Raw genomic sequence first — 14,452 nt, forward strand, 5'->3', positions numbered from 1 at the left:
TTTATATTCTAATATAAAATGCAGAAATAATCCTATACTTTTCTTTTCCTGACACTTTTGGCTTTTTTCTTTTTCTTTTTTTTAATGTTTTATTTATTTCTAGGAAAGAGAGAAAGAGACAGCATGAGCAGGGGAGGGTCAGAGAGAGAGGGAGTCACAGACTGAAACAGGCTCCAGGCGCTGAGCTGGCAGTCAGCACAGAGCCCAACGCGGGGCCCGAACCCACGAACCGCGAGATCATGACCTAAGCGAAAGTTGGACGCTTAACCAACTAAGCCACCCAGGCGCCCCAACTTTTGGCTTTTTTCTGACATTTAACTTTTTAAAAAATATATATTATGCCATGCATAGAGGCAAATAATCAATAGTATTTTTTAAGGTATTTTAATTTTTACAGAAGCATGCTTTGGAAGGTGACTTGATTTAATTTAACTGTTTTCCTTTTCAGCATGATCAGTATTCTCCCCATTTCTGCCAATAGTCATCTTTCTATCATGCTAGTACTGTTTGCCTGATATTATACCAATTTCAGAAATAACGCTATTGAACTTTTGTGCCATCTATCAAAAGATATGCTCATTGATTACTTATAGAATGGCTCTATTTTAACCACCTGCCTGTTTGTCACAGTACAAGTGCTAAGTGAGTATGGATTTACATGGGCAACACAGGGAGTGATGTTGATTAACTCACGGTAGTGATCATTATTATTTACTAAGCCAGAGCTGGAGCACCAACAAAAATAGTTGCAGCTTCCAAAACATTTTTACTTACAGAGAGCAGATTATCCTAATGGATTCAGATTCAGGCTTCTTACAACTGCTACAGACCATGATAAAAGAAGAAATTTCCTCTACATTTTCTGAAAATAATATAAACACGGAGAAGATTCCTTCAACAATAATAACAATATTTCCTTTCTGTTTGTTTTTTCCCCTTGTGATTAAGACTTAGGATTGATTGTCTACATATGATGCATTCTATCTCAAAATGAAAATGAAAATAATTCATGTTAGTCTTTCTAATGATAGTGTGATAATGCTTACTTTATATTGTGATAATGTTGGTAAAAATGCTCTATAAGCATTAAATATTGTTTTGTGATATATATCTTAAAATATCTAAAAGTGATAAAGAACTTTGATGACTTATAATTTCTTGGCATTGACAGGAAACACAAAAGCACAGGCACACTCTGTCAAGGGTTGAAGAGTGGCCTCTAAAATATATGTCTAGGGCCACCTGGGTGGCTCAGTTGATTAAGCATCTGACTCTTGATTTTGGCTCAGGTCACGATCTCATAGTTTGTGAGTTTGAGCCCCGCACTGGGCTCTGCATTAGCAATGTGGAGCCTGTTTGGGATTCTCTCTCTCCCTCTTTCTCTGCCCCTTCCCTGCTCTCTCTCTCTCTCCCTCTCAAAGAATAAATAAATTTTAAAAAATTTAATAAAAGATATGTTAAAATCCTAAATGCTATCTATGAATATGACCTTATTTGGAAACTGGGTCTTTGCAGATGTACTTAAGGATTTTGCAATGAGATCACATGGATTTAGTGTAAGCTCTAAGACAGAAATTAAAGTAATGCATTTACAAGCTTAGGAATGGCAAGCATTGCTGGAGGCACAGGGAGCAAGAAGAAGGCATAGAACAGATTCTGTGGAGCCTGCAGAAGAAAGCAATCCTGCCAACACCTTGGTTTTAGACTTCTGGCTAGAGGAAATGTAAGAGAATACATTTCTGTTGTTTTAAGCCACTAAGTTAGTGGTTATTTGTTATGGTAGCTCTAGTTAATGCATACGCACACTTTTAGCCTCTGTCTAATATTCGAAATTTATACATGGGAATGGGCAGTAGTATGAAAATAGAATAATTATGTAGCAATATCCCTAAAATTCACAGCAAAAACCCCAGCCTCATATTTTAGGATTCCTTCTAAATATTTTGAAAGAGTCCTTTCTTTTTTCTTTTTCATGATTTGAGATTCTTCTTATAATTGAAAATTCAAATAGAAAAAATGTGAGTGACTTCTATTTTATTTTCATATATAAAGAAATGTTACTTATTTTATTCTGCAATATACAGGGCAGGCATCCAAAATATACTCTGTTTCCTTGTTCTCTTCATACACATCAATGCTATGGACAGTACCTGCTGGTTACATGTTCATGTACATTCATACATTTCAGTTATTTCAGAAAATCATAAAATTTGTGTCTTTTAAAATTGTTTTTAGTGTTTATTCATTTCTTGAGAGAGAGTGAGGGAGACAGAGTGTGAGCAAGTACAGAAGGGGCAAAGAGTGAGGGAGACACAGAATCTGAAGGAGACACAGAATCTGAAGCAGACTCCAGGCTCTGAGTTGTCATGACAGCACAGAGCTTGACACAGGGCTCGAACTCACTGACCATGAGATCATGACCCAAGCCAAAGTCTAACACTCAACCACACATACACACACACGAAGTTTACCAGAGATTTCACTACTTTTTCACAGAAAGTCAAAGTGAAGCTGAAGAACATCTAGGGTTTGATATGAGTAAGAATAAGTCTCTATTTTTAAAAAGTGCAGCATTTTTTTTGTTAGTGAATCTACCAATTAAACCTTTGAAAGAACTACATGTTGGTTAGTGTGTATACACACGTACACATCCGTCTACACACGCACACACACACACACACACACAGACACACACAGAGTAAAACTTACTTTTGGCCAAAGTAAAATCTACATTTAGTTAGGGATGTTGCTAGTGAGAAAAATACATAACTTATTGCCTACCCATGACAGCTTAGCAGTTATGCCTAAAAAAATTAACTAAAATGTCATAGTTGATTCTTTCCCAGGCTGGAGAATCAGTCTTGTTAACCTCAGTGACCTTGACAAGTGCATTAGAAATAAAATTAAACCACATTTGCACAAGCCCTCACATTTACAGATGTAGTATTTTGATGGATACAATAAATCTATGTAATTTTCAGCCTTTCTATGAAGAATACAAAAGACAATGAATGTTGTTATAAATTATTCCTGGGCAATAAGTGTTATTTGTCAAGGTGGAGCCCAATGTCATCCTGTGGGGCTTTTATAAACACTCAGGCCTGGGTCATGATTCGAATGAGAACAGTGCTTATGGATTGCTGATGTTAGTAATGTGTCATTCCCATCATTATTTTGTGTCTTCCTAGTTAATGTACTGATTTCTAATCATTGTGATTCAGACAACACCATTATATATATGTAAATTTATACTTTGTATCACAGCAAAATTAATATGCTATGACCAGAGTTGAATGAAAGAAATTTAAAAATCACAGCTCAAGACAGAGCAGATTCTTGGGGCACCTGGGAAGCTCAGTTGGTTAAGCCTCCGACTTCAGCTCAGGTCATGATCTCATGGTTCATAGGTTTGAGCCCCCCATCAGGCTCTGTGCTGACAGCTAGCTCAGAGCCTGGAGCCTGTTTTGGATCCTGTGTCTCCCTCTCTCTCTCTGACCCTCCACTGTTCATGCTGACTCTCTCTCTCTCAGATATAAATAAAACATTAAGAAAAAAAAGTTTAAAAAAAAATGACAGAGCAGATTCTTTGAGAAGCCATGGATAATGGGCACCTGATAATCAGGAAACAATTAATCTCATCTCTGTTTTTTTCAACAGATAGAGAGAGAGGGAGAGAGAGAGAGAGAGCTCAGGAGAGGGGGAGAGAAAGAGAGTGAGAGAGAGAGAGAGCACAAAGCACGGAGCCCTACTGGGGGCGATCAGTCTCACAACCCTGGGATCATGACCTGAGCTGAAATCAGGAGTCAGACATTTAACGGATGACTGAGTCACCCAGGCACCCCCAATTATCTCATCTTTAACACAGGCATCTATAAATAGAGCAATTAATCAGCCATTTCACAACTTCTACAATTGTATACCTCTTAAGTTTTAAATGATGTTATGCTCTTGCAGTTATTTATACTAGCTGCCTGCTGCTCGCTTTTTCAGAGTGAGTCATCAGAGGTATCTTAATTTTTTTTACTTTTGTTACAAAGCAGTTTGATTTTTTTGAGCTCTCATGGGTATAATTGATTCTGGATGTCATAAGGGTTCTGAGTTATGAAATGTTAAATAGCAGTGTTCTAGGGTTTCAGCAGAGTGTTTAAAATCCAGGCCAAAGAAACAGTTTAATCAAACCAGGTAACAAATTCTCTAATTATTTGCTTTTTTTCCATTTACTTTTCTGTAGGTCTTTGTCATCATCATGCTGAATTTTTTGGCCTTTCTGTACATTTCTCACTTGTGTTTTTTCTTTCTACCTTGTTTTTGATGTCTCCATCTTTTTATCTTTGTATAATGTTGTCTGAGCCACCTGGTTTCTTACGTTTTGTGCTTTAACAATTATAAATTTTAAATTTTAAAAAGCGGTCTTATAGACTAAATATTTACCCTCATCAAACCTTTTCCTTCCTACCCCATAGAAATAGCTACTTTATATAAGGGACTTAAAAATGTTTAATGTAATTTCATATATATTATTTCAGCTTAAGTAAAGTGAATGTCTCTTTTAAAGTACACTTATTTTAGTTATAAAAGTCATTTTAAAGAAGTGCTGTTATCTTAAAATATAAGCTTTTGATACATTCAGGATATTAACAGTTAAAATGAGCCACCCTCCAGCAATCATTTTTCCTTGTCTTTTAAAAAATTTTTTAATGTTTATTAGAGAGATGTTATAGAGAGAAAGAGAGCATGAGTGGGGGAGGGCCAGAGAGAAAGAGGGAGACACAGAATCAGAAGCAGGCTTCAGGCTCTGAGCTGTCAGCAGAGCCCATTGCAGGGCTCAAACCCATGAATTGTGAGATCATGACCTGAGCAGAAGTCGGATGCTTAACTGACTGAGGCACCTGGGTTCCCCAGTCATTCCTTTTCTTTCCTAAGGAAAGAGCAGCATATGTCACTTTGCAAATATGCAAAATTAAAATACAAAGAGGTATTGAACATTTCAGAACACAGGAATTTTAAATATAATTGGTCTATTATCCATCAGGTTTATACGCCTTATCTTTTGAGGACCAAAGGGTCATAAAGACTGGTTTTGAACTGCCTTTTCCTTCATTCTGAGGTTTTAGCACTCCTTTTGTTGTGCTTAAATTTCAATGGGAATGATCTAGTACCCTGCAGACGCAAGTGGGCGGAGCCTCTAGAAATAGCAACCCTCGCTGCTGTGGGAAAGGTACCCGCAGACCGCATCACTGCCTAGCGTTCCCTCCACTGGTCACCTTAGCAGGCTTCAACCTGAGCTCTGCTTTTCCTTTGCTGGGAGCTTTGTAGAGAAGAGATGCTCTGAAACAATACTGCTTCTGGTTGCCAGGATATTTATATGGATTCAGTGGCATGTTTGATTGACAAATATACCGGTAAAGCTAGGTGGGATTATAAGTGTATTTGATTGCAGTGCCTTAAACTTCATGTATTGTCAGTCATGATTTTTATAATTACTCATTCACCTGTAGTGAGGTTGTCTAAAAACTTTATATCTGCTTTCTTTTTAGTCCTGTACTCTTTCGGGAAAGATGGAGATATATGTTGCCACTTCGTACTACTAATAATAGTAATAAAACTAATGAGACGGAATGTCATTACCACATGTTGAGACAATTTTCTATGTACCCTGCACTTGGCTATGCACAGCATTTAGATAACACCCATACCTGATATGTACCAGGCACTGTACTGCACTGGATAAACATCATCTCATTTCATTATTGTGATAACCTTGTAAGGAATTATTTTCCCTGCTCTCCAGATGAGGAAACTGATCCTTAGGTGCAAAAAAGTCGCATATTCTTTCTAAACAGCTTTAAGTTTTATTCAAGATAGCTTTCTCAAGAGCAGCCAAAGGACAAAGGAATGAAAATGGAATGAGAGAAGACAATAGGGGCTATTTTGAATAGGATCAACCTTTGTAAATGTAGGTTATTTTTCAGTCTGATATTTTAAAGTCAACGATTACTCCAAAAGAAGTAAGAGTACTAGTACTTAAATGGTCAAAGAAGATTCAGAGTGTTGAATCTTCAACCAAAGCTATCTTTTAACTTTTAGATTAGGCAAGTGATTTTTCTTTTCTGTTTTTTTTAAGTTTATTTATTTATGATAGATAGCGACAGCATGAGTAGGGGAGGGACAGAGAGAGAGGGAGATACAGAATCTGAAGCAGGCTCTGGGCTCTGAGCTGTCAGCACAGAGCCCAATGCAGGGCTTGAACCCACAGACCGTGAGATCATGACCTGAGCCGAAGTCGGATGCCCAACCGACTGAGCCACCCAGGTGCCTCATGGCAAGTGATTTTTCAAATGAATTAATTAAATGTTAATTAATTAAAATGAATTAAATGGTAGGCCACACTCTACATTAATGTTTGATGCAACTGAAAGAAACAGGGGCTTTTAGAGACGCTAGTCATTTCAGAAATTTTTTCATTGTCTTTGAAAATAATTAAATCTACATCGCTAATGAAAAGAATCTTTTACTAACAGAGCAGGAAGGGACTTTAGAACTCATATACTTTAGCCTTGTCAAATTAGGGTGAAAAATGAAGCCCAAAGCAATGACCTTGAATTGCCCAATCCTAGAGGCAGTTATTGGTCAAATTAGGTCTACTGAGAACCTGCTTAGAAATAGACCCATATCATAATTAAGCATCAAAATTTATATTTTAAAACAGTATGATTTTTTTCCCTTGGCAAATATAGTTTCCTCTGGGAGATATTTAACTGTATCATCATAATTGTTTTTACATATTATTGAGTAGCACTTTTCTATATTGGAATATGTTTTACTCTAATAGTAACAATTGTATCTTTACAAGTATAATTATACATTTACTTATCTTCAAAGTAATTGTAAAATTTCTTAAGTGATTAAATTTGAAATACATGAATTATAAAAAGAAAAACCAGTTAACTATAATTCCCCAACCCAAAAGCAAATATTAATATTCTCTTGATTTTTCTTTTATTTTTTTAATCTAATATACACTATTTTTAAATTACCATTGCAGTATTATATATGTATTATACTCATCCTTAATATATTTCATTATATTAAATAACATATTTTAGCATGTTATTAAATATTAATCTACATTATTCTAGTCACTATATCTTAACTTAAACCAGTCCCTTATTGTTATTGTAAATGTGTCCTGACTTTTTACCTTTTTTTTTCTTTAACTTTATTTATTTATTTGAGAGAGAGAGAGATCACAGGAGTGGGAGCTGGGGAGAGGAAGGGCGAGAATCTCAAGCAGGCCTTACACTATCAGCATAGAGCCCCACACGGGCCTCAATCCCAGGAACCATGAGATCATGACCTGAGACGAAATCAAGCATCTACACTTAACCTACTGAGCCATCCAGGTACCCCAGATTTCTTACCTTATAAAAAAACAATGTAACAGAGAAAACTTTTAGAGCAAAATTTTTGGAAATTTTTCTAATTCTTTACCTTAATTTGTCAACCTACTTCACAATTTTCCATTTAAGAATTAAAATACCAATTTACTAAGATTTAAAATAGTAGTCTCATTCCACCATCATTATTTAATTCAATAATTTTTTAAAAAGTGTCCTAAAAGTTACAGCCTTTATTTTTCCACCTACTTAATTTTTTTAACTCCTTAAATTTTTAACAAGCACAGCTTTCCAAAGCATTTTGTTTTTATGCATTTGCTTTTGGCAAAGTAAAAAAGCTTTAACATCTCACCAAAATACAAAATAGATTATTTCAAGGTGATACTTTTATGCTTTTAGAACTTTTATGCTTTCAAAACTTGTACTATACAGATGAACTCCGTCATGATCCTATTTAAAATGAGAATAGAATAAAAAATATAGTACAAGTTATACGAAGTAGGTAATAATTTCTGCAATGTTATACCCTAGAAAAGATAAAGACAATTCCTTTTGGCTAAGCCTTACTCCCTTCATCTCCTAGGAAGGCAGTTAGAGAGTCTAGGCCTTCTCCTATGTATGCATACTACACATAGAGAAAAACAAGCACAGCTTTCCTTCTCACATAATAAAATTCCATTAAAAAATTTGCTTCTAAGGAAGCAGTTAAAAAGAAATGACCGTGGGATATTCACATTCTCATAGACAATTTCCATGAGCACAAAAAGGAGCCCTGTCTCCGTCCAATCCTGTTATCAAGAATCTCACAAACTCATTTGTACTTTTCATAACTATGGGTTCTGTGGGGTTTTCAGCTCATGCTTTCCAAACAAATGAGCTTTTTCATTTGTTCCTGATGACTTTGGATTATATAAAGAGATCTTAAACTGTCCCCAGAGCAATCATTTTGCTAAAATGTTATTAGAACATCTTTACAAATTTAGCAACAAAACGGGCTTCATTAAACAATGGAAATCATAGGGAACCAAGGCCCTTTGTAAATTCAGGGCTCACCAATCTTGTTTTATCTTCAGTGATGAGTACAATAATCCTGTGAACTATACCTTGACTCCTTATCTGGTGGGTGGGTGGAAGAAGATAGGGAGTTGATGCCTTGGGAACAGATTGTGGAAAAACCAGAGCACTACTCTCTGGTTAATCAGCTCTGTCCTTCCTCTTGGAAGGAATCTTGTAAACCTTAAGCAATGCATATGGCCTAGCATCAGTTAATAGAGCCTTTTCTTTCCTGAGAGTTTGGGGATTTGCAGCTGAGACTGAGGACTGTTTTTCAATGGACCATCAACAGGGTTCAGATTATATATGTAAACATATGTGTGTCTCATTTTCACAATAATCAAATTTGATGCATCTGCTGTGCACAGAGGGACGGCTGCTGGCAAACCAGGAAGTTGACCTGTAGCTTCGGGCAGAGCAAATCCAAATTTATGGGGTCTCTCTTGGTTTGGGGCTGCAGCTTCAGATGCAGAATCTGCCCCTAGTATGAGCAGCTTTGCTTTTAAAGGCCTCCTTTGCCTCGGACTGCTTTTGTTAGATTACTTCAGGATGATCTGTCTGTCATTTTATCCAACACTTTATTGCTGAGTGCCCTTTTAAGATTTGTTTTCTCCTTGCGCTTTGTATGACCACATTGCCATAGAGCAGCTGCTTAAGTACCCCAGTAGCCAATGCCTTTATATTCACCCACAGCCGCATTTTAAGAAGTATCACTTCAGTGCTGGTGAAGAGAATGGATACTGATGGTTGGAAATCCACTTGAACCAACGTATTTCTCAAAGATAACTGATCAAACTGTGTCTTAAAATTTTAATTAAGAAAGAGGTTACAGGTGGCACTATGGCCGGCACCAGGAGAATTTTGACTGGGTGCATGTATTGCTCTGCTGTCCATTGGTTAGGCCCAGGTGATAGTACCCTCTTAAAGGATATATTATTTTTTAATTTAATTTTTTTGTTGGTTTTGCTTTCTATCATAGTGTTTTATTGAACAATGAAAAATCAGAATTCAGTGGCAAATTTTTGATTACTACTACTACTAAGAATCATTGTATCATACTTTCATTGTCATTGGCCGTCTCTAAGCTGATAAAAATGGGAAAAACTTTCCTGTACAGATTATCCTGGTTCTCAGTTTACTGTGTTGTGAGGATAGTGCAAAATATCCTCTCTCAGAACAATGTTCCCTCTCCTACAAAAAGAAGTTTATGATGCAGACAGCATGGGCATCTGGGTGACACAGTCAGTTAAGCATCTGACTCTTGGTCTCAGCTGAGTTCTTGATCTCAGGGTCATGGATATCTCAGGGTCGTGAGTTTAAGCCCCATGTTGGACTCCATGCTGGGCATAAAGCCTACTTAAAAGAAATAAAAATAAATATGATAGAGACATCATGGTATTATTATATAGATTACATAAAATAATATTTGTTACCTGGGACATAGTATTGCACAAAAGTGTCATTTTCTTCCCATGCTCCTTTAGTCAGTGTCCAGGGCTTTGGAGTGGTCAATCCATTTGTTCATTTGTATATGCACCTTACATAGTTCAGTATCAGCCAGCAGGATCCACTGAATAACAAAAATATGGACTATTCCTAGTAACTATGATATATGGGAGTCAAGTTACTTCTAAGGAACATAGTTTAATATCTGGAGGAGTTTTTTGTATTTTATATATCTCTATATGCTTTTTCTACTTGAAACCATCGATATTGGAGATTGATTTCGTAGGCATAAAAACCTAACTCAATGGGCTCTATCCCTGTAATCTCTTTCATATATTAATAGCTTAATGACTTTATATTAGGTCTAACGTTAAGAAAATATACACTGAAAAAGAAAAAGAAAATATACGTTGACCGATGAACTGATGATTTCAGTAGACATTTTACTGTTTTTTTTTTCCTTACAAATGTGTATAGTGATCTCTTGGCCTAGTCAACCATATTACAGTGTTTTCCTCTGTAGCCTATAACATTTGGAAGAAAAAAGACTCATTCTCTTCTCTAGATGTTGATTTAGAGAAAGGCTAGGTTTCTTAATGTTCTTATCATAGTGATTGAAGATGGATATAACGTATCTACCATGATTAAATGTGGTGGTAGTGTTTTCTGAAGCTGTTTGCTGGTTTCTTCTGATGTTTGTGTTCCTTTAGGTTCTTTAAAAACAAAACAACCACACAGAGTGCTTGCCTTCTGATACCACAAAGAAAAAGAGCTCCAGTCAGCAAGGTTAAAATAACTTTTCTCGAAACACTCCACATTACTTGTTGGAAGAGACAGAAAAATACAGTTTTAGCTATTTCTGGGAGCAATTAATTTTGTATGATACTTTAGCAAATCTAAACATCTGGTATTCTAATACACAAGCCTCAGTCTTCTGATTGGAGCCCTACTTAGCTGCTTAACAGAATAAGATTAAGCTTATTTTACTGGTAGTCATTCAGACACTTCCTCCTGTTTTCCAAATACTCCTTTTAACCATAGTGGTGTTTTAACCATCAAGGTCCTAAATCTTTAGAAGAGATTGTTTTATCTTGCTATCCAGAGAAAACACTTATTAGCCACATTCAAATTACAAATGTGTAATTTAAATAATAGATCACTGAATATGACACAAAGCAGAAATGCGTTTTTAACCTTTTGTAAATATTGGAGTGTTCTCTCAGAGATTTCAGTTTTTAAAATGTGAGGTATACTCTGAGTCTTGAAAGAACAATATTTGGTAAAAAAAAATTGCTGTGGTACAGTAAATATGAACATTTACAATTTATAAATAGTCAAGACTAATTAAATCCACCCACAGATTCCCACTGCAATATTTATTTTGAAGTCAAAGTCAAAATTTAGTCTCCTTTTATAGTCACTTTTATAAATGTAAGGAAAAAGAAATTTCTACCTTCTCAAAATGTACTACTTATGTTTTATCTGTTTACTACCTGTATCAATAATCTTCTAGGTTCCCAAATTTGAAGAGCTCTTTGAGAAAAATAATTTCAGAGAGACTTGTCTAAGAATTTAGGGTAAAGTGTTTGTCTCATCCAAATTAGTCCCTTCAACCTGGGCTTTCTTGTCATTCTTGGGTCTACCAACTATGAGGGCAAGATCATTGGTTGATAAGTATATTATATTAATAAGTATATATTGGTTGATCATTGGTTGATAAGCAGTATAAAAATATAAAGCATCCTGTTTGCCCTGATTTTTTTAAGCTTTTGTGTTCTGATTTTTGTTTAAATATAGTATCAAGAGTAGAAACAAAAATTATATTCAAAACTACCATTACATAAAGTACATTATTTTGTTCATTCAGTTGCCAATAATTTTAAATAGTTGCATATTACATGCAATTAACAAAATTTCCATTCAAAACTACCATTACATAAAGCACATTATTTTATTCATTCAGTTGCCAATATTTTTGAATACTGTTATATATAGTATTATTCTCTTTCAGGTTAAAACTCATTAACAAAATCATCTTTTTAAAAACTGACTGTAGTAAAGCAACATCTGTCTTTAGTTTCAATGCTATGAAGCTTTCAATTAACAGAAACCACCCTGGGCTGCTTCTTTAGAATCCCACTCAACGTTAGAGACATCGTCTACTGTACAGGAGTCTCACTACTAGATGAGGACGTCTGGGAATTCATCTGGATGAAATTCCACTCTACCACAGCAGTTTCTGAGAAGAAAATATTATTGGAAGCCTTAACTTGCAGTGATGATAGGAACTTATTAAATAGGTGGGTCAATTGATTTTCTAAACTTATTTAAATTGTATCTAAACCTATTGTGGCCCTGATTTTGTTTCCTTGAATATATTGTAGTTACTCTAGAATATACTTTTTACAGCTAAGGAAAACTGCCATGTTGACATGACTAAAGCTAGTTGAATTGAAAGGTATACCTTCGTTTCTAACTAAACAGTAAGACAGTATTTCATTATAAAAGGAAGTGTTTTAAGATTTTTAAAAGCAAGATTAGATCATTAAAAGAGAATTGTGATTTTCCACCTGCAAGATTTTTTCAGAATTTAATTGACAAGTTAATTAAAATACTAGGAAGTTGCTCCTCTCTTCTATAAACAGAAAGTTGTTGTATTGATTAATTGTGTTGGTAAAGTTTACACCGGACTGTTCTTTTGAAAAATATGCATATTAATGCATATAATTTTTGAAATTTTATAAAAATGCTTAAGTTATTGGGCTAAAAGTTTTTCCACAATTCTATCTTTACAGGCTTCTGAATCTATCACTAAATTCTGAGGTGGTGTTGGATCAAGATGCAATTGATGTGATAATCCATGTCGCTCGAAATCCACATGGCCGAGACCTTGCCTGGAAGTTTTTTAGAGATAAATGGAAGATATTAAATACCAGGTAGAAATAAGAGTTCAATCATTCATACTTGAGTGAGTAAATTAAAGGTGATATGAGAGATAAAGGCAAAGCTTTTTGTGTTAAAACCAACGCCTAGATAATAGAACTAGATTTTAAAATAGTCAACTAATATGGATGTTGCCACTCCAGTGAAACTCAGAATTATTTTAACAGGCCTATAGCATTATTCATGTTTTGAAGATTAAAAGCTGTGATTATATATGGAAATGTGGGACTAAAAAGCCTTAGCAGTCAATTTTTGCAGAAAATCTATTAAACTGTCTAAGGTTGAAGAAATATCATAAAAGTTCTATATTCTGAATGTGTTGCAGAAAAAAATGATTTATAAATCAGGTATAATTATTTATGTAACAAGAAAGCTTTACTGCTGTAGAATTAAGTTTCTTTTTTTTAAGTTATTTTAAAATATTTATTTATTTTGAGAGAGAGCAAGTGAGCATGTGCACAAGTGGGGAAGGGGCAGAGAGAGAGGGAGAGAGAGAATCCCAAGCAGGCTCCACACTGTCAGCTCATAGCTTGATGTGGGACTCGATCTCACCAACTGAGAGATCATGACTTGAGCTGAATTCAAGACTCGGATGCTTAACTGACTGAGCCACACAGGTGCCCCTGTTTGAAGTTACCTTTAAATATAAATATAATAAAACACCTGAAATAAAACCATGATTTGAATCATTGTATAATTCTAGCTGCAGTAGAATTCATTCCTGAGACATCTTGTTTTATGGTGAGAATTCTTCAGCTTCAATTTAAGAAAATATTTCATTATGTATTTAAATATATTGTAATAAATGTTGATTTATTACTCTGGCAATCTCTATGGCATTTTAAAATTAAATATATTAAAGAGCATGTAGATGCCACATGTTTTCAAACTTAAATGTCTCCAAACAGTAAGCAGACCTATTGTTTACTGTCTCTTAAAAACTGGTGTATAAACTTTATGTTTTTAAGGTACACCTTTATCAGTTGCCCTTGTATAAAGAGTTCAATTTGAATGAATGTGTCCTATTAAAACACTTTTTATCTATGGATATTTCATTGTCAGAAAGCACTGGTATTCCTACAAGACACACTGACGTTTTTGTATTTGTAGCTCGGAAATTGGAATGATTGGAAGATTAGAACTTGCTTTGCTGTCATGCACATAATATAGTGAATAGTCAGACAGAAGGTGAAATAATATATACAAGCATTTTGCTTTAAGGAGTACTAAGTATCTGCCAATACAGTTTCTTTAGGGAGTAGTTTTGTATATCACAGTTCAGTATAGTGGATGTATAGTTTAGACCCTCCCAAAAAATGTTTGGCTCTTGAAATGCTTATTTTGTCTCACTGAGAGTCCCTGATCTCTAACTGATAGAAAGTTTGAGATTTCAGTGTATCTACCTATAGGAAGTGTTTATCTTGATAAATAGGATTGCCTTCATCTGCTCCTACTCCTCTGTCAATTCTAGAACACTGGAATTCATGGAGGCGCTGCCCAAGATGCTTCTTGTTTCCTGCTCCAAGGTTTCTCCCTGGTTTTCCTTCCCATCTACTCTAATGGTTTCAGTCACTCCCAAATCTATATCTCTTACTGAGACATTTCACCTAAAC

At 35.2% G+C, this 14,452-nt stretch overlaps 1 protein-coding gene across 1 annotated transcript in view; it reads left to right on the forward strand.

The window, feature by feature from the left end:
- Positions 1 to 14,452, forward strand: part of TRHDE (thyrotropin releasing hormone degrading enzyme) — a 200,187-nt gene that overhangs the window by 176,362 nt on the left and 9,373 nt on the right. The window contains exons 14-15 of the mRNA XM_039223530.1: positions 12,029 to 12,196; positions 12,692 to 12,832. Of these exons, the coding sequence (XP_039079461.1) occupies positions 12,029 to 12,196; positions 12,692 to 12,832 (309 nt within the window). The remainder of the gene's footprint in view (positions 1 to 12,028; positions 12,197 to 12,691; positions 12,833 to 14,452) is intronic.

The sequence above is a fragment of the Hyaena hyaena genome, unplaced genomic scaffold, assembly GCF_003009895.1.
Source record: "Hyaena hyaena isolate Hyena2069 unplaced genomic scaffold, ASM300989v1 scaffold_1364, whole genome shotgun sequence".
In the NCBI taxonomy this organism is placed as follows: Eukaryota; Metazoa; Chordata; class Mammalia; order Carnivora; family Hyaenidae; genus Hyaena; species Hyaena hyaena.